At 43.3% G+C, this 20139-nt stretch overlaps 1 protein-coding gene across 10 annotated transcripts in view; it reads right to left on the minus strand.

The window, feature by feature from the left end:
• The window catches only part of OBSCN (obscurin, cytoskeletal calmodulin and titin-interacting RhoGEF), a 246317-nt gene that overhangs the window by 120096 nt on the left and 106082 nt on the right, over positions 1-20139 (minus strand). For 8 of the 10 annotated variants that reach the window (XR_014028536.1, XM_081344177.1, XM_081344174.1 and 5 more), the window contains 11 exons: positions 19827-20093; positions 17250-17516; positions 15795-16067; positions 14568-14834; positions 11980-12255; positions 10571-10840; positions 9023-9289; positions 6228-6512; positions 4734-5000; positions 2766-3038; positions 876-1142 (listed from right to left, as the gene is read on the minus strand). Coding sequence is in view for 9 of the 10 variants with exons in the window: in XM_081344177.1 (XP_081200303.1) it covers positions 876-1142; positions 2766-3038; positions 4734-5000; positions 6228-6512; positions 9023-9289; positions 10571-10840; positions 11980-12255; positions 14568-14834; positions 15795-16067; positions 17250-17516; positions 19827-20093 (2979 nt within the window). In the remaining variant the exon portion in view is untranslated. The remainder of the gene's footprint in view (positions 1-875; positions 1143-2765; positions 3039-4733; positions 5001-6227; positions 6513-9022; positions 9290-10570; positions 10841-11979; positions 12256-14567; positions 14835-15794; positions 16068-17249; positions 17517-19826; positions 20094-20139) is intronic. The other 2 variants (XM_081344171.1, XM_081344176.1) reach the window with 2 other exon arrangements.

Raw genomic sequence — 20139 nt, forward strand, 5'->3', positions numbered from 1 at the left:
GGCGCGGACAGAAATGACACAGAGCCTCGGTGGCTACTGAGCAGCTCAGTGCGAGCGCGCCCCCCCCAGATGTTGCGCCCGGTGCGGCCGGCCCCCCCTGCACCCCCCACGCTACGCCACTGCAACCTAAGTAGGTAATATCATCAGTGCTAAAAGGGAGGGAAGTTCTAGCTTCTAGCACTGATGATGCTACCTAATTGGGTAGCTGAATGTCTGCAAGAATACCAACCAGCTCACAGAGCATCAAGGACCCCCACAGTCCTCCACCTCCTCCTCTCCACAAACCCCACTTCCTTCTAGCACTGATGATATAACCTAACTGGGTCATGAAACGTCTGCAACAAAAAAAAACAACTTCAGAGCACACCAAGGACCCCACAGTCCTCCTCCTCCTCCCTACAAACCCCCCTCCCTTCTAGCACTGAAGATGCAACCAAATTGGGTCATGAAACATCTGCAAGAAAACGACCAAGCTCAGAGAGCCACAATAACCCTGCATGAATAATTATGTTCCTACATAAGGTTTTCCTGTTCTCCAATGCCGGCTAAAATTGTTAGTTGGACCCTTTGCAATGAAAAAATCTCCTCTTTCTCTTTGATTTCCAAAAAGCTAGTTGCTTAACCAGGGAATGACTTCGCCTCCAGAGGTTGTGGGTTTTTAAGGTTTTAAGGTTTTTAAGAGGAGATTGGACAGCCATTTGTCTGGAATGGTATAGGGCCTCCTGCATGAGCAGGAGGGTTGGACTAGATGACCTCCAAGGTCCCTTCCAACTCTGTTATTCTGGTATTGGTCACCAAAAGGAAGTTGGTTTGGGCCTCGTGTCAGCTGCAGCGGTGTTCCCATGATCATCTTCTTCCACTGTGGTTGACCTCACCTTGAACATCAAGCATGGCCACCACTTTGGTGCCTCCAGCTTCACAAGAGTAAATCCCCGTGTCACCAGGAAGAGCCGGCTTGATTTTCAGTCTGGCCACGTTCCAGTCCTGCTCAACCACAACTCGCTGGCCATCTGCCCAAAGAGGTTGGTCATCCTTCTTCCAAATGGCCTGCACTGGCCGAGAATATTGGCAGATGAATTCTGCGGTCCCGCCTTCTTCCAGGGTTAGGTCCTGCATGGGGCTGACCACTTCGATGGTTGGATCTGTCAACCGATAGGTCAGGGGTTAGTGCAAGCTTGGGGGAATATTTTTTGCTTTTAAAGGTGGACCCTCAGCCAGTTGTGTGAAAGCAGGGGTCAGAAGCACTCTTTAGTTTGCTAAGGTGGTTTAATGCTTGCTTGGCTCAGCGATGAAAATGATAGAAGCACATAGGTTAGCTAAGGGGGGCAGCAAATCATCAGTGACCGAGTGGCTGAAAGCAGTTTTGCCTAACTCAAGGATATGGACTGCAACTCCCAGAATTCTTCAGCCAATGTGGAGGTTGCAGAGGATTCTGGGAGGTGAGCTATTGACAAAGCTGGCCAGGTTAAGTCCTTTTTCCTAACACCATAGTCCTCGACTTTTGTTTAGTGACCATTAGTTGCCACAGCAATGAAGAAAGTGACTTTAGACTGGTTCTCGCACTTATGATTGTTGCAACATCCCCATGATCATGTGATCAAAATTCAGATGCTTCGTAGTGTCTCAGGGGTCACGTGATGAGTTTGTGACCTTCTCACAAACAAAGTCAATGGGGAAGCCAAAATTCACTTAACAATTGGTTACTAACTTATCAACTGCAGTGATTCACTTAACAACGGTGGCAAGAAAGGTGGTAAAATGGGGCAAAACTCACTTAACAAATGTCTCACTTAACAACAGAGATTTTGGGCTCAATTGTGGTCTTAAGTCGAGGACTACCTGTATTACATTAATCATTAGTCTTTTTTCTTTTTTTAAGGACACTTTTTAATGACTTCTTTGTTACGTTTTTTTATTTTCTTGACTTTTTAAAAATATTTTTAAACTACAACTTTCTTTGAATAAACTAAATAATATATGAAAAAATAAATTTGGGCACTTGATTATTCATGACTGTTGCAGCACCCTGGGATCATGTGGTGACCATTTGCAACCTTCCCAGCCGTCTTCTGACAAGCAAGGTCAATGGGGAAAGTCAGGTTTGTTTCATAACCGTGACAAAGTCACAAAATCAGGCAGGATTCACTCAACAACCACCTTTCTTAGCAATGGAAATTCTGATCCCAATTGTGGTCGTAAGCCGAGGACTATCTACTGACAATACTATACCTGAATTAGTTACTGTGCTCAGATGGGTATTTAAGCATCTCCCTAACCCTTGGCCTGTGGCTATATTTTGTTATTAATCAAATTTGTATGCTTTCAAGAGACTGGCTCACTCGCAGATGACAAACAAAATTGAACTGAAAACTATTTTGTCGGAATCGTTTCCAGAAGCACCTAAAACCAGATACGTATTTATTTTATGTATTCAACTTTTATGCTGCCAATATTTGTGACGGTTCAGCAGATCCAGCAACGGGAAGCACAGATGCTCCTAAATCTATTACATGCCATTGTAAGCCTTCCAGAATCACTTTAGACTAGCGAGACAGGATGCATATAAATTTAAGAAAGAAAGAAATATCTTCCAAGGGCAGTGAACAAGGTGCAAGATTGTGCTTATGGTGGTGGTGGTGGTGGTGGTGGTGCCTAGTGGTTAATGCATTTCTTCCAGGAGCTGCTTTGCAGGAATTGGTTAGGAGTCCAGTGACAAAGGAACAAGCGCAGCATGGCGGTCGCCTGACATGGAAAGCCTGAAATACCTTTGATTAATAATTTAGCCGAGGATATCAGAGAACCGGCTCGGAAGGTCACTGTTCCTGAATCATTGAGACCCAGGTCTTTTAAGGTCAGCGTGTGAATGGTCCCATCTTGCGTCGAGATTTCATTTGCAGGGCTGTTGTGAAGAGGGGAGCCGTCCAGCCACCACTGTGCCTTTTGTGTTCCAGATTGGGAGAGCTCGCAGGTAAAAGTAGCCGATTCCCCGGCAAAAATATCCGTGTTCTTTAAACCAGAAACTATCTGTATTTCCTCTTCTGTGTAACAGAGGAAGAGAATGCATGCAACGGAGGTGTAAAAACAGACCGCCTTTGTGTTTCTACTCATCTGACAACATGAAACATTTCGCAAGGAGAGACGATGCAACATTAGCACCCAAGATTAAAGCTCTGCAAACTTACACTGAAAGCTACAACAGTACAGGAGTCCTCATCTTACACCCATTTGTTTAGTGGCCAAAGTTACAACGACACTGGAAAAAGTGACTTACGACTGGTCCTAGCATTTATGACCATTGCAGCATCCCCATGGTCATGTGATCAAAATTCAGATGCTTCATCAACCAGCATCATGTGATTACCATTTATGACCTTTCCAATCAGCTTCTGATAAGCAAAATCAATGGATTCACATAACAACCATGCGATTCACTTAACAACAGCAGTGATTCACTTAACAACCATGGCAAAAAATCATAAATCAGGTGCATCTCACTTAGCAATTGCCTTGCTTAGCAAATGGGTCAATTTTGGTTATAAGTTGAGGACTACCCGTCATCATATCCCAGATATTATCTATCTTGTTTCTGTTCTGATTTTTTTACAAAGCCGGCAAGATACAACTGTAAGCTTAACTTTTCAAAATCACCCAAAATCACACATTAATCCCTTTTTTAAAGCAATCTCACACCAGAACTGCAGAAGCAAACTGCAGTAAGCATCCTACATGTTAGTCATCTGTATAACAAGACGATTTACACACCAAAGAAATATTTCATTTGTGGTCGTTCATTTTTCAGATGCACTGAACTTCCCAGTGACTATGTTAGAAAGATTGATTTGCCTCCAAACCTAGTTTAATAACAGGAAAAGGCACATAAGTTTCATTTCCGTGTATAGAAATAACTTGCCCTTAAAAACTTGAAAACAAAGAGGAATTCCCTAGTGTATGTAGAAATGGAATAATAGCCTGTGTCAAGGGCCACTAAGTATTATCACTGATAGGAAATTACTCTTTACTTCTAGGTTGATTTCTCTTTGATAATCTTTCACCCTGTTGCTTCTTATCCTCTCCTCAGGTGCTTTGGAGAATAGAATAATAGAATAACAGGGTTGGAAGAGAACTCAGAGGTCTTTTAGTCCAGCCCCTTGCTTGAGGAGGACACTCTGTTCCATTCTGGACAAATGGTTGTCCAATCTCTTCTTAAAAATCTCCATGTTGGAGCACCCACAACTTCTGGAGGCAAGCTCTTCCACTGGTTAATTGTCCTCGCTGTTAGGAAGTTTCTCCTTAATTGCAGATTGCTTCTCTCCTTGATTAGTTTCCATTTGTTACTTCTTGTCTTGCCTTCAGGTGATTTGTTTGGAGAATAGGTTGACCCCCTCCCCCTTCTTTGTTGCAACCCTTCAAATATTTGAAGACTGCTATCACGTCACCCCTAGTCCTCTTTGTTGCACAGTTCCTGCAACCATTCATCATATGCTTTAGCCTGATCATCTTTGTTGCCCTTCCCTTACACTCCTTCTGGAGTCTCCATCTTTTTTTTTTTTTTTTTTTGTAATTTGGCGACCACAACAGCACACAGCATTCCAAGTGTGGTCTTACCCAGTGCAGTATAAAGCCGCCCTAATACTTTACAAGATCTTGATACTATCCCTCTGTCGATGAGGTTGACAACGTCAAATCAACTGGCTGTAGCATTTACAAAATACAGATAAGAACTAGGAACGCACCTTGTACATATACCGAGGCTGTGGACAGCTCGTCTCCAGTGCTGCACGTGTACGATCCACAATCCTCCGGTTCCACGTCATGGATGATCAGCTCAACCGTGGTGCCTGTCTGCTTCATCTCGTACTTGGCGCTGGGCTGCAAAATGAGGGATCCTTTCCGCCACTCAATGGGTGTGTCGGGACTCGAGATCTTGCCACACAGGACAGCTTTCCCTCCAGTTTCCAACTCAATGTTTTGTAACCCTTCTTCAAAGAAGATGGGTAACACTATCAGGAAGAAACAAAACAAAAGTGTTGTGATGCCTACAAGGCCTTTTGCAGACATTAAATGATACCTCTACAGGTTTGTGTTTTTTGTTGTGTCAGAAGCATCACAATTAAAATAAGGCATACTACAGATAGTCCTCACCTTATGATCTGAATTCAGCCCCAATTTTTTGTTGCTCAGTGAGACATGTGAGATTTGCCCCATTTTATGACTTTTTTGCCACCATTGTTAAGCGAATCAGTGCAGTTGTTAAGTTAGTAACATGTTTGTCGAGTGAATCTGGCTTCCCCATTGACTTTGCTTGTCAGAAGGTCACAAAAGGGGATCACATGACCCCGGGACACCACAACTGTCATAAGTAAAAGTCAGTTGCCAAGTTTCCAAATTTTGATCACCTGACCATGGAAATGCTGCAATGGTTATAAATGTAAAAAATGGTCATAAGTCAACTGTCACTAAGTTGAGGACATAAAATTTTAAAAATAAAATGCAAGATTAAAATATGTACAAGCTAAACAGATTTTGCCCATAAACATCATTTGTGTTCTGCCATGCTGCCATGAGGTCCTTAGGTGAACACTGATCAGGGCCCAAAGGGCACACATACAAATGTGTTGTCTGCGTGTCACTGGATAGCGACTGGATAGCCCCATTTGTACAGAGTGTCTCTGGATCTTGTAGTACCTGTGCACAGTCTATAGGAAGTCCTCAAATTACAGCCATTTGTTTAGCACTAAAGTTAATCAAAGTTACAACAGCATTGCAAAGAGTGATGGATGACTGGTCCTCACACTTATGACTGTCGCAACATCCATACCAAAATTGGGTGCTAGGCAACAGGCAAGTATTTACAAAAGTTGCAACAGCCCAGGGTCCTATTTATCACCATTTATGATCTTCCTAGCTGGCTTCCAATAAGCAAAGTCAATGGGCGAAGCAGATTTGCTTAATGATTACTTGATTTACTTAACAATCTTACTGGTTCACTTAACAACCCTGACAAAAAAGGCTATAGAATAGGCTTGACTCACTTAACAACTGGCAAGCTTAGCAATGAAAATGCTGGTACCAATTGTATTGTAGGTTGACGACTATCAGTATAATTCCCATCAAATTCATACATTGGAGAAAACAACCAAACTCAGAGAGCACAAAAGACTTCACAATTCAACCCCAAGCTACAAATACTCTCTAGACGTCGCTGGAAGTTGCCCAACATTCCCTACCTTTGACTTTCACGGTGGCAGTGGTCTGCTGGTCTCCTGAATTGCAGGTATAGTCGCCATCGTCCTGAACTTCCAGATCATAAATGAGAAGCTCAGCAAAGTTCCCTTCTTGTCTGATCTCATACTTCTCACTCGACTGAAGCTTCGTGTTTCCTTTTTTCCATACCACAGGTACCATTGGCTTGGACAACTCACAACACAAGGACACAGTGTTCCCTACTTCAACTTCCTTGTTCTGCAATCCTCGCTTGAAGAACACCGGCAAAGCTGAAAGAGAGGCAGACACTAAAAGAGACCTTGTTGAGTGACAGCCCACCAACCAGAACACAGAATAACAGAGTGGGAAGGCACATTGGAGGTCTTCTAGTCCAACCCCCTCCTCAAGCAGGAGACCCTATACCATTTCAGACAAATGGCTGTCCAGTCTCTTCTTAAAACCCTCCAGTGATGGAGCACCCACAACTTCTGGAGACAAGTCGTTCCACTGATTAATTGTTCTCACTGTCAGGAAATTTCTCCTTAGTTCCAGGTTGCTTCTCTCCCTGATTTGTTTCCATCCATTGTTTCTTGTCTTGCTTTCTGGTGCTTTGGAGAATAGAATCATAAAATAACAGTTGAAAGATACCTTGGAGGTCATCTAGTCCAACCCCCTGCTCAAACAGGAGACCCTATACCATTTCAGACAAATGGCTGTCCAATCTCTTCTTGAAAACCTCCAGTGGCAGAGCACCCACCACTTCTGGTGGCAAGTCGTTCCACTGATTAATTGTTCTAACTGTCAGGAAGTTTCTCCTTAGTTCTAGGTTGCTTCTCTCCTTGGTCAGTTTCCATCCGTTGCTTCTTGTCTTGCCTTTTAGTGCTTTGGAGAATAGCTTGATTCCCTCTTCTTTGGGGCAGCCCCTGAGATACTGGAAGGCTGCTATCATGCCCCCCTCCCCCAGTCCTTCTTTTTATTAAAGTAGAAATACCAAATTCCAGCAACCGTTCTTTATATGCTTTAGCCTCCTGTCCCATAATCATTATTTTTGCTCTTCTCTGCACTCTTTCTAAAGATCTTTTTTTATATCATGGCGAGCAAACCTTCATGCAGTATTCCAGGCGTGGCCTTACCAAGGCATTATAAAGTTTCACATGTTCTTGATTCTATCCATCTATCCAATCTCCTCTTGAAAACCTCCAATTTTTCCCAAATGCAGAATGGTCTAAGGTATTATTTTTTCTTGATTACCTATACAGCTAGTCCTCAACTTATAATCAGTACACATTTTGTGAATGTTCGAAATTACAACAGCACTGAAAAAAGTGACTTACAACCAGTCCTCGTGTTGATGACCATCTTGATAGGCCTCAACTGATGACCACAACTGGAGCTGGAATTTCCATTGCTAAGCAAGGCAATGGAAAAGCATCAGGGCCAATATTATTATTTACCATGGTTGTAAAGCAAATCACTGCAGTTGTTAAGTGATTCACACAGTTGTTAAGCGAATCCAGTTTTTGTCATTGACTTTGCTTGTCGGAAGCTACCAATGATGATTATGTGACTCTGGGACACTGCAACTGTCAGTTGCCATGTATCTGAATTTTGATCACGTGACCCTGGGGGTGCTACAACAGTCATAAGTATGAAAAACGGTCATAGGTCACTTTTTTCAGCAATATTGTAACTTCGAACAATCGCTAAACGAATGGTTGCCAGTTGAGGAATACCTGCGTAGTTTCGATACACCTAGACGCATTGAAAAGATACCATCAAGCAATACACTATCTTAAACCCTGAAATATTAAACAAAATGGTAAAACAGTAAACCAGAATAAAATGGCTGAAGGAGCCTTGGTGGAGCAGTGGGCTAATGCCTCCTTAAGTAACACCAGCTGCCTGCAATTAGTGCAGGTTCGAGTCCCACCAGGCTCAAGGTTGACTCAGCCTTCCATCCTTCCGAGGTAGGTAAAATGAGGACCCAGATTGTTGGGGGCAATAAGCTGACTTTGTAATAATGCCGCTTGGGAGGGGTGTGTGAAAGCCCTAATAAGCAGGCATATACATAGAAAGAAGGCTACTGCTAAGCTTGTAAGCCGCCCTGAGTCTTCGGAGAAGGGCGGGATATAAATGGAATTAAAAAAAAAAGGTTAAGTGGACAGATGAAGAGAGAGAAACAGGATCAAGAATAAGAGGGGCAGGAGATGAGATGAAGAGGAATAAAGTGACAGTGAGAACAATTAACCAGTGGAACAGCTTGCCACCAGAAATTGAAGGTGCTCCATCACTGAAGGTTTTCAAGAAAAGATTGGACAACCATTTGTCTGGGACGGTATAAGAACTGCCTTGGGCAGAGGGTCAGACTAGAAGACCTCCAAGGTCCCTTCCAACTACTTATCTCAATACAGGTAGTCCTTGACTTACAACAGTTCATTTAGTGACAGTTCAAAGTTACAACAACACTGAAAAAAGTGACTTATGACCACTTATGACCATTGCAGCATCTCCAAGGTCACGTGATTTACATTGAGATTCTTGACAACTGACTCACATTTATGACCGTTGCAGTGTCCTAGGGTTATGCAACCCCCTTTTCTGACCATCTGACCAGCAAAATCAATGGGGAAACCAGATTCACTTACCCACCGTGTTACTAATTTAACAACTGCAGTGATTCACTTATCAAATGTGGCCAAAAAGTCGTAAAATGGGCCAAAACTCACTTAACAAATTTCTCACTTAACAGCATCAATTTTGGGCTCAATTACGATCATAAGTTGAGGAGTACCTGTAGTTCTCCAATGGCTACACTCACCTTTAACTTTTAGCTTGGCAGTGGTTTTCTTGTCAGCTGCACTGCAAATATATTCTCCTGAGTCTTCTGGGACCACATCATGGATGATCAAAATGTAGGCATTGCCTTCAATCTTAACTTCAAACTTCTGGCTGGGCTGGATCAAGGTTGATCCCTTTCTCCACTCCACTGGGATCCCAGGTTTGGAAAGCTCACACCGGAAGGTTGCCATGCCATTTTCGTCTACTTCTGCATTCTCCAGCTTTTTTAGGAAAGCTATTGGTGCAGCTACAGAGAGGCAAAAGAGACTTTTATTGAGTATATAGACCGTAAAAGTCATCTGCAATGTACAGGTAGTCTTCGACTTACAACAATTTGTTTAAGTGAACGTTTCAAAGATATAATGGCTCTGAAAATAGTTACTTACGATTGTTTTCACACAACCATTGCAACATCCCTAATGTTACATGATCAAAATTCAGAAGCTTCGCAAGTGACTCATATCTGTGATGGTTGCAGCCATGTGATCTATTTTTGTAACATTCTGACAAGCGAAGTCAATGAGGAGAGGCAGATTCATTTAACAAATATGTTACTAGCTGAACTACAGAAATTCACTTAACAACTGTGGCAAGAAAGGTCGTAAAATGAGGCAAATTTCACTTAACAAATTTCTCAGAAATTTTGGGCTCGATTGTGGTCATAAGACATGGACTACCTACATAATGTGAAGAACTGTAATGGCCACTGTGTAGGACAACCAGGCAGAAGATCGCAAAATGCATCCATCAGCTCCAACATCCCATCAGAAGACACAATGAAAACTCCTTAATTGGACACGGTAACTGGGAAAATATCAGCATCCTAGAACAAGCCAAGCCCCAAAATGCTAGAGAATCCTTGGAAGACTGGCATTCAGACAAATTGGCCATCAACAGGCACAATGAGATAAAGGACATCTACACACCATTCAAACGTGAGGATCAAAAAGCTAAAAGACCACAACTCCTTGCCAGCCATTAACTCCCAGATGAGCCAAAATTAATAACAAGGATGACACTGGATCAAAAATCAAGAAGTAAACAAGGCCCCAATCAAGGAAATATCAACTCAGACAAACTAGCTCTTAGTAAATAACAGCCTAATCCAGAAATCACCAAGAACATTCCTACCTGCACTGGCAGAGTAAGCCACTTGTATATAAAGAGAGAGAGAGAGCAAACCCAGTCCCATCTAGCATTGATGACACTACCTAACTGGGTTAGGGTTAAAGTTAGAGTGAAATGTCTGCTAGAAAACAACAAAGCTCAGTCCATTGTCATGGAGTCCACAGTTGTTCTCTTCCTCCCCTCCCCCTCCCCCTCCCCCTCCTCCCCCTCCTCTCCTCTCCTTCCTTCCTTCCTTCCTTCCTTCCTTCCTTCCTTCCTTCCTTCCTTCCTTCCTTCCTTCCTTTTTTTCCTCCTCCTCCTATTGTTGATTACCAACCTCATCTTGATTTTTTTGACCCACATCTTCCCATAGATGTACCTGTGGGTGATCAAAGTCCATCGGAACGATTGACTAACTTACCTTGCACCAGTAACTGAGCCTGTGTTGAATTCTGACCAACTTGGAAACTGATGGTGCCAGAGTCTTCAAGGGTGACTTTTCGGAGAATGAGCGTGTGAATTTTGCCTTCTACGGCAATTTGGTTCATTTCATTGGACTGCAGAGGCACACCTGCCAAACTCCATTGCACGTTTTTGGCCTTCTCATGAGAAACCACACAGCGAAACATAGCATCCTCTCCTTCAGGAAGGGTGAGGTCTTTCAATTTTTCTTCTATGGTGGCCGGTATTTCTACAATTCAAAGAGAGAACTTTTTATTTCATTTGCTTCTCTGGGAATTTACATCCCACTGTTACATCTTGCTATATTTTTGCAGACGTTTCATGACCCAATTAGTTCATATCATCAGTGCTGCAAGGAAGTGGGAATTGCAGAGAGGAGGAGGAGGAGGAGGCAGAATATTGGTTCTTGGTGCTCTCTGAGCTACTTGCAGATGTTTCATGACCCAAATAGGCAACATCATCATCTGCAAGTAAAGATCTGCAAGAAAACAACAAAGCTCAGAGAGCACCAAGATCCACACAATTCTCCTCCTCTTCCCCCCCTCCTCCTCACCCTTCCATTCTGCAACCCATTCTCCCTTCCCTTCTAACACTGATGATGCTCCCTAGTTGGGTCATGAAACATCTGCAAGAAAACAATCAAGCTCAGAGGGCACCAAGGACCTCAGTTATTGACCACCTCCTTCTGCTCCTCCACCCACTCTTCATCCTGCTCCTCCTCCTCTCCACAAACCCCCCTCCCTTCTAGCACTGATTATGTTGCCTAGTTGGGTCATGAAATGTTACAAGGAAACTACCAAGCTCAGAGAGCACCAAGGATTTCATAGTCTTTTTTTTCCTCCTCCTGCTTCAGTTCCTCCTCATTGGTGGAGCAGTGGGCTAATGCCTCCTTAAGTAACCCCAGCTGCCTGCAATTAGTGCAGGTTCGAGTCCCACCAGGCTCGAGGTTGACTCAGCCTTCCATCCTTCCGAGGTAGGTCAAATGAGGACCAAGATTGTTGGGGGCAATTAAGCTGACTTTGTAATAATGCCGCTTGGGGTGTGTGTGAAAGCCCTAATAAGCAGGCATATACATAGAATGAAGGCTACTGCTAAGCTTGTAAGCCGCCCTGAGTCTTCAGAGAAGGGCGGGATATAAATGGAATTAAAATAAAAAAAATAAAAAAAATTGTAAATCCCATTCCTTTCTAGCACTGATGAATTTCCTTAGTCAGGTCATGAAACTTGTACCAGGAAACAACCAAGGTCAGACAGTACCAAGGACACCACAAATAGGTATATGAAATAAAGCAGCTAGTTTGAACTCTTCATGTATGGATCTGGTCATTCGTGCATGACCTTAAGTGAACAAAATTGCCTCCTCCTGACCTTTGACAAGCACAGATGCTGTGGTCTGCTGATCCTCGGTTTGACAGGTATAGTGGCCTGAATCCTCCACTTCTGCCTCATGGATTAGCAACTCCACATAGGATGCCTTTTGTCTCATCTCATACTTATGACTTGGCTGCAGTTGGGTGGAGCCCTTCATCCACTGGATGGGCACGTCGGGTTTTGTGAGTGCCGTGGCCAGGATGATTGTTGCCCCTTCCTTGACTTCCTGGTTCTCCAGCTGGACTTGAAAAAGGGCTGGACGGACTGAGAGGGCTACACCAGGGAAAAGAAGAGAGAGTGGTGAGCTTTCGTTATAGATGTGATATGTGTTATGTGTTTTTTAATACAAGGTATGGAGGAGGAGGGACGCGGTGGCTCAGTGGGTTAGGACGCTGAGCTTGTCGATCAGAAGGTCGGCAGTTTGGCGGGTCAAATCCCGAGTGCCGCATAGCAGAGTGAGCGCCTGTTACTCGTCCCAGCTTCTGCCAACCTAGCAGTTCGAAAGCACGTAAAAATGCAAGTAGAAAAATAGGGACCACTCCGGTGGGAAGGTAACAGCGTTCCGTGCGCCTTTGGCGTCTAGTCATGCCGGCCACATGACCACGGAGACGTCCTCGGACAAGCGCTGGCTCTTCGGCTTTGAAACGGAGATGAGCACCGGCCCCTAGAGTCGGAAACGACTAGCACGCATGTGCAGGGGAACCTTTACCTTACCTTTACCTTTATGGAGGAGGAGGAGTGGGGGCGGGAAGACCCATAACTCAGAAGTCTAACTTCAACTACGTTGGAAAATAAAAAAGTGAGAGTCAGTTTGGCCTAGGGATCAAGGCACCCAGCTAGAAACTGCGAGGCATCAAAGGACTAGAACTCACTGCCTCGGCATCAAAGCCAGCTGGATGACTTGGGGCCAATGACCAGGAAACAAGGAATTCTAGTGCTGCCTTAGGCATGAAAGTTGGCTGGGTGAGTTTGGGCCAATCAGGAGGAGATGGTGAGTTCTAGTCCTGCGTTAGACATGAAAGCCAGCTGAGTAATTTTCAACCAATCCCTGGGAGACAGTGAATTCTAGTCCTGCTTCAGGCATGAAAGCCAGTTGGGTGACTTTCTGCCAATCACCAGGAGACATGAGTTCTAGTCTCGTCTTAGGCAAGAAAGCCATCTGGAGCCAGTTACTCTCTCTCAGCTTGAGCTATGTAACATGTTGAGGGGAAAATAAGAAGGAAAAGGTGTGTTGGATATGTTTGCTGTCTTGAATTATTTGTAAATGGCCTAAGGCAGGACTAGAACTCCCAGTCTCCTGGTGATTGGCCCAAAGTCACAGCAGCCTTTCATGGCTAATTGGAACCAGATCTCAGTCTCCTGGTAATTGGCCCAAAGTCATAGCAGCCTTTCATGGCTAAGTGGGACCAGATCTCTGTCTCCTGATGACTGTCCCAAAGTCCCACAACTGGGTTTCATGCTTAAGGCGGGATAAGAACTCGCCATCTCCTGGTGATTGGCTCAGAGTCTCCCAGCTGGGTTTCAGGCCTAAGGCAGGACTAGAATTCAACGTCTCATTGTGATTGAACCAAAGTACCCAGCTGGCTTTCATGCCTAAGAACTCACTGTCTCCCGGGCTTCATGTTTAAGGCGAGATTAGAACTCACCATTTACTGGTGATTGAACCAAAATCTCCCAGCTGGCTTTCAGGCCTAAGGTGGGACTAGAACATACCATCTCTTGCCTCAACCAGTAGACCAAACTGACTCTCTGTGGTAAAGAATGGTAAAAAGAGCATCATATCCATGCAGCACAAGCCCCACCCCTTTTGCCCACCTGCATGATATTACACACACTTTTGTTGAAGCAAAGTATATGGCTCAAACACATACTGTTGCTCTCATTGTTCTGAAGACAGCAGCCAAATCCCACAAACTCCCAGGAGATGAGCAAAGTCAAAAGGATAATTAAGAAAAAATAGAGATAGTCCCCCATTTACAATCCTGTTTGTTCAAAGCTGCAACAGCACTGAAAAAAGTGACCTAGGACCATTTTTGACACATGACTGTTGCAGCATCCCCTTGGTCATGTGATCAAAATTCAGGCACTTGGTAACTGGCTCATATTTATGATGGTCATGTGATCCCCTTTTGTGACATTCTGACTAAGCAAAGTCAATAGGAAAGCCAGATTCACTTAACAACCGTGTGACTAATTAAACAATGGCAGTGAGTCCTCAACAACTGTGGCCCAAAAGGTGGTCAAGTGGGACAAAACTCACTTAACAACTGTCTCATTTAGCAATGGACGTTTGGGGCTCAATGGCCATTTGCAACCTTTCCAGCAGTCTTCCAACAAGCAAAATGACTGAGGGAACACAGATTTGTTTACTGACCATCTCATTCACTGGACTGCAGTGATTTGCTTGACAACAACATGGTAAAATTGGGCACGACTCACTTAGCAATGGAAATGCTGGACCCAATTGTGGCCGTAAGTCGAGGACTACCTATAGGAATGGCTGGGTACTTTAGGACGAAAGGTCATTAAGGCAGACACTTGAAAGGATTAAAACTATTGCGAGTTTTGATTAATAAATCTTTTACCTTCCACCGATAACGTGGCCATACTTCTCCCGTGGCCAATGTCGCAAATATATTTTCCAGAATCTCTTCGAGTTACACCATAAATCTTTAAAATATGGGTCGTTCCCTGCTGGCTGATGTCATACTTGGCGCTCGGAGTGATGACTTCGGAGCCTTTCTTCCAGATGGCAGAGACGTTGGGCATAGAGACTTCGCACATCAGGAAAGCTGCGCTACCTTCTTGCAATTCTAGATTGCTCAGCTCTTGTTGAAAGTCAGGATGCAGGGCTGGAATGGAAAGTGGGGAAAAAAATTGCAAGAACAGGAAAGAAACAAAACAGAATCCGCTTTCAAACTCCTCGTGTAGATAGGATTTAAACTGAAATCCTACATACAATTTTGGAAGGGAGTTAAGCTTTGGTATGTGTGAATTGCAAAACAATAAATTAAGAGAGACAGGCACCCACATACACACAGAATTCTGTCTGTCCAGAATTCAGTTTACACAAAAAGAGAGACAGACAGACAGACAGACAGACCTGTCTGTTTGGCTGTCTGGGTCTGTGTGTATGTCTGTGTGTATAACTCTGAATTCTTAATTATTTCTTTTAGATTCACACACAGAGAGATGATAGATACATAATATATATAGATGATACATAGGTGTCATCTATCTATCTATCATCTTATCTATCTATCCATCTAAAATAGATGATAGATAGATGACAGATAGATAATACATAATGATATAGATGATATATAGACAGAGACAGATCTTTTATCTAGATTTTTGCATAGCCTTTTTAAAAAAAATTAAGTTTTTTTCTATTTATCTTTTGACAGTGTAAGCAACCCAGAGTCACCTTATCAGGGCGATGGGCAGTGTATAAATTTAGTAAATAAAATAAAAAAATTTGGGTGGAATAGATTGTTAGCACAGCTGATCTATGGAAAGAAAACAGAATAACAAGACTTGGAAGGGACCTTAGAGGTCTTCTAGTCCAACCCCCTGTTCAAGCAGGAAACCCCACACCATTTTGGATAAACGGCTCTCCAGTCTCTTCTTGAAAACCTCCAGTGACAGAGCACCCCAACCTCTGGAGGCAGGTTGTTCCACTGGTTAGCTTTTCTCACTGTCATTTTTTTTAAATCTATCTTTCTAATGTTATCCCCTTCTGCATAGTAATCGACACAACTGAGATGCTTAATCATTTCTGATAGCAACTCTTTTGATAGAGCTCACTGTACCGTCCACTCGGAGCCTTGCTGTGGAGGTGTATGGTCCCACCCGGAAAGTGATGGTGCCAGAATCCTGCTGTGTGACGTTGCGTAGTGTCAATTTGTGCACTCGTCCTCTTTCGACTGAGATCTCATTCATCTGGTTGCTTTGAAGTGACAACTCTTGCAATTTCCACTCCACATCTTTTGCGTTGTCGTGGGAGACTTCGCATTCGAAGGTGACTTCTTCCTCTTCCAAAACATCCGCGTTCTTCAGTCCCCGGATGATGGTGATGTCCACTTCTACAAGGGCCACCAGATCCCTCAGTGACAGCGACAACATAGACCATACGACACCACCCACAACCCATCACCAGTGGAATTCAGGTGTGGGCTTCAGCCCAGTTAACCACAGGCAGTCCTCGACTTACAACCAAAACGGGAATTAGAATTTCCATTGCTAATAATCAAGGCTGTTTTTAAAGTGAGCCCTGTCCAATTTTATGACCTTTTTGGCCACAGTTGTTAAGCAAATCACTGCAGTTAAGTGAATCACACGGTCATTAAGCGAATCCAGTTGCCCCCACTGATTTTGTTTGTCAGAAGCTGGCTAAGAAACGTTGCAAACAGTGATCTGCAAACATCATAAATACTTGCTGCTTGCCAAGTGCCCAACTTTTGATCACATAAGTGTGGGGATGTTGCAAAGCCGTACGTGCGAGGACCAACCACAATGACCAACCATTCATTGTAACTTTGAATGGTCACAAAATGAATGGTTGTAAGTTGAGGACTACATGTAAGTTACCAACGCATATTCTGCAGTTTCCACAAGAAACAAAAATGTTGCCTTTGATTAAGAATTCTTAGATTAGAGAATTTTGTGTTCCCTCTTATAACATTCTAGGCCAGGGGTAGGCAACCTTGGCCATGCTGAGGAGAAAGGGAGAGGTTTCCAAGCTGAGCCATGCTGGCTCAGGAATTCTGGGAGTTGAAGTCCACAAGTCATAAAAGAGCCAAGGTTGCCTACCCCTGCTCTAGACATTGCAGCTGCAAAAGTTATTCTGAAGGATTAAGGCCAAAACCAAAGGACCCTTTTTAAAGTCATAGCAGGTTGATTAGATGGGTGCTTTGGGTTTTACCTCAATGCAGCAACCCCCAACCAAGGAATCAAGTTTCAAACAAGTCTCATAAATCAAGTTTCATGCTAGGAAAAGTGGGATACAGAATTTGGGAAACTGAAGAAATAAAACACCAACCATCCTTTATGAGATCTCATTTGGTCTAGTGATGCACCAGGCTAGAAACTAGGAGATTGGGAGTTCTAGTCCATACTTAGGCATGAAAACCAGCTGGGTGACCTTTGGACAATCACCAGGAGACTGGGAGTTCTAGTGCTGCCTTAGTCATGAAAAATGGCTAGGTGACTTTGGGACAATCACCAGGAGACTGCGAGTTCTAGTCTACTTCAAAAAAAAAACGTACCTTGCACAGATAACGTGGCAGTTGTGGTTTGGTCTCCAATGCTACATGAATACTCGCCGCTGTCTTGGAGTTGCAGGTTATGAATGAGTAACTCATGGATGCCCCCATCCTGTTGTATGTCATATTTGGGGCTAGCATGAATTCTTACAGTGCCTTTGTGCCATTCCACGGGGGCTTTAGTGACTGTGACCTCACAGTGTAATCTGGCTGTGCTTCCCTCATCTGCTTTCTCATCCTTCAGCCGTTCCGTAAATTCAAGTTTGAGGACTGCAGGGTCAAAAAGGAATGGAAGGAAGTAAAATATTTGGCCCTCCATCAAACTCAGAGAGCACCAGAACCCCCACATTCCTCCTTGCAAAACCTAGCACTGATAACATTACCTGGTTGGGTCATGGAACGTCTACAAGAAAATTTCCAAGCTCAGAGAGCACTAAGAATCCCAGAGTCGTCCTCCTCCTCCTCCTCCTCCTCCTCCTCCTCCTCCTCCTCCTCCTCCTCCTCCTCCACTTCCACTCTGCAAACCCCCCCCCTTCTAGCACTGGTGATGTTCCCTAGCTGGGTCATGAAACGTCTGCAACAAAACCACCAAGCTCTGAAGCACCAGAGACCCCAGAATTCAACCCTGAGCTACAAATATTGATTCATTTCAAGCACTGAAAGGTCTTTGATCTGATTTCCATTTATGTAGCGCACATGGCAGAAAACTGAATAATTATTTTTCATTAAATTTGATTTGATAGCTCAAATCAGCTTTGCAATTTTATTTGGAAAGTCAGCTCAACTGACTATTCAGCTGAACTGAATATTTGCACAACCCTATTGTGAGGCTAATTGTGGAACAGATTTATTTCCAATTTAATTTCAGTGACACATCTGAACAGAATTGCCCAGCAGATGGAAAAGAACAAAATTTAAATCTCTCCTTTTCTATATTTTTAGCTACATCGCAGATAGAAATCTGCTTCCTGTCTCAAGATCAGACTTTATGATATAGTACCCATATTTAGTTTTTTAAATGTTAACTAATTAAAACACAGTTTCAAACAGAATCAAATTCAAACTGAAATGTATCTTTTCATGCTCACATGTCATTATCAGAGTCACATAAGTGAGACGGGTCATAGAGAAATTTCATAATCAAATAAAATTATTTTGCACCTTCACAACAACAAACAACATATTCAGAAGGTCTCTATGGTTTTGATAGAAAGTGAAAGTTGTTAAAATATCAAAAATCAGACATAAATTTCTATGAATTTGGGGGGAGGAGACGTTTATGTTTGTAATTGCGCCAGCCCATGAATCATACTTCTATTGCATCCAAGTACAGATAGTCCTCGATTTATGACCACAGTTGAGCCCACAATTTCTGTTGCTAAGTGAGACATTTGTTAAATGAATTTTGGCCCATTTTACAACCTTTCTTACCACATTTGTTAAGTGAATCACTGCATTTGTTAGGTTAGTAGCATGGTTCTAGAGTGAATCTGGCCTCCCCATTGACTTTGCTCATCAGAAAGTCGCAAAAGGGGATCACATGACCCCAGAATACTGTGGCCGTCATAAATATGAACTATTTGCAAGTGTCTGAATTTTGATCACATGACTGAGTAGTTGTCAGTGTGAAATAAGTGCCTTTTTCTGAATTGTTGTAACTTTGAATGGTTACTAAATGAATGGTTGTAAATCAAGGACTACCCAAAATCCCTTTTATTGCTGAAAGGGCCTCCAGAGAAAATTCCACAGATTGATTTGGAAATTTATATCACCCAATTCAAGAAAATGCAGATCAGAAATTCACCTCTTCTGCCGCTAAGCACTGTGCATTTAATTAAAAGTTGAAACGCTAAGGGAGAAACAAACCTGCATGTCAATGAAGGCTACAATAAACTATTAAAATACAAGAGGTCCATGACTTCCAACCACTCATTTAGCGACCGGTTGAAATTCCAACACGACTGAAAAAGGCCTTACAACAGGTCCTCAACGTATGACCATTGCGGCATCCCCAGGGTCACTTTGTCAAAATTTGGGTGTTTGGCAATTGGCATGTAGTTTTGACGGTTGCAGTGTCCTGGGGTCACTTCATCGCCATTTGTAACCTTCCCAGCTGGCTTCCAACAAGCAAAGTCAATGGGGGAAAGCCGGATTCACTTAATGACCGTACAATTCACTTAACTGCAATGTTCACTTATTGACTATGGTAAAAAGAGTCCTAAAAATTGGATCAAATCACTTAACAACTGCCTTGTTTGGTGACATTCTGGTCCCAATTGTGGTTGTAAGTTGAGGACTACCTGTAGGATATGAACTCCCTCAAACAGAGAGCACCAAGGATCCCACAGTCTTCCTCCTACTCTCTCTGCAAATCCCTCTCCCTTCTATCACTGATAATCTTCCTTAGTTGGATCATGAAATGTTCGTAAGAAATCAACCAATCTCAGAGAGCACTATGGACCCCACAGCTCACTTCCTCCTTCTCCTTCTCCAAACCGTGAGATTGGGAGTTCTAGTCCCACCTTAGGTATGACTTTCGGCCAATCACCTGGTAATGGTGAGTTAAAAAAACACCCATACCTTGCACAGATAATGTGGCAGAAGTGGTTTGGTCTCCAACGCTACATGAATATTCTCCACTGTCTTGGGGTTCCAAGTTATGAATGAGTAACTCATGGATGCCACCATCTTGTCTGATGTCATATTTGGAACTAGTGTGTATTCTTGCACCATCTTTGCGCCACTCTGCTGCAGCTTTAGGGACAGTCACCTCACAGCGAAATCTGGCCATGTTCCCCTCGTCCCCTTTCTCATCCTTCAGCCACTGTGTGAATTCTGGTTTGAGGGCTGCGGGGTCAAAATAATGGCAGAGGTTTTTTTAAAAAAAATACAA

This window comes from Vipera berus (genome assembly GCF_964194415.1).
Source record: "Vipera berus genome assembly, chromosome: Z".
Classification (NCBI taxonomy): domain Eukaryota; kingdom Metazoa; phylum Chordata; class Lepidosauria; order Squamata; family Viperidae; genus Vipera; species Vipera berus.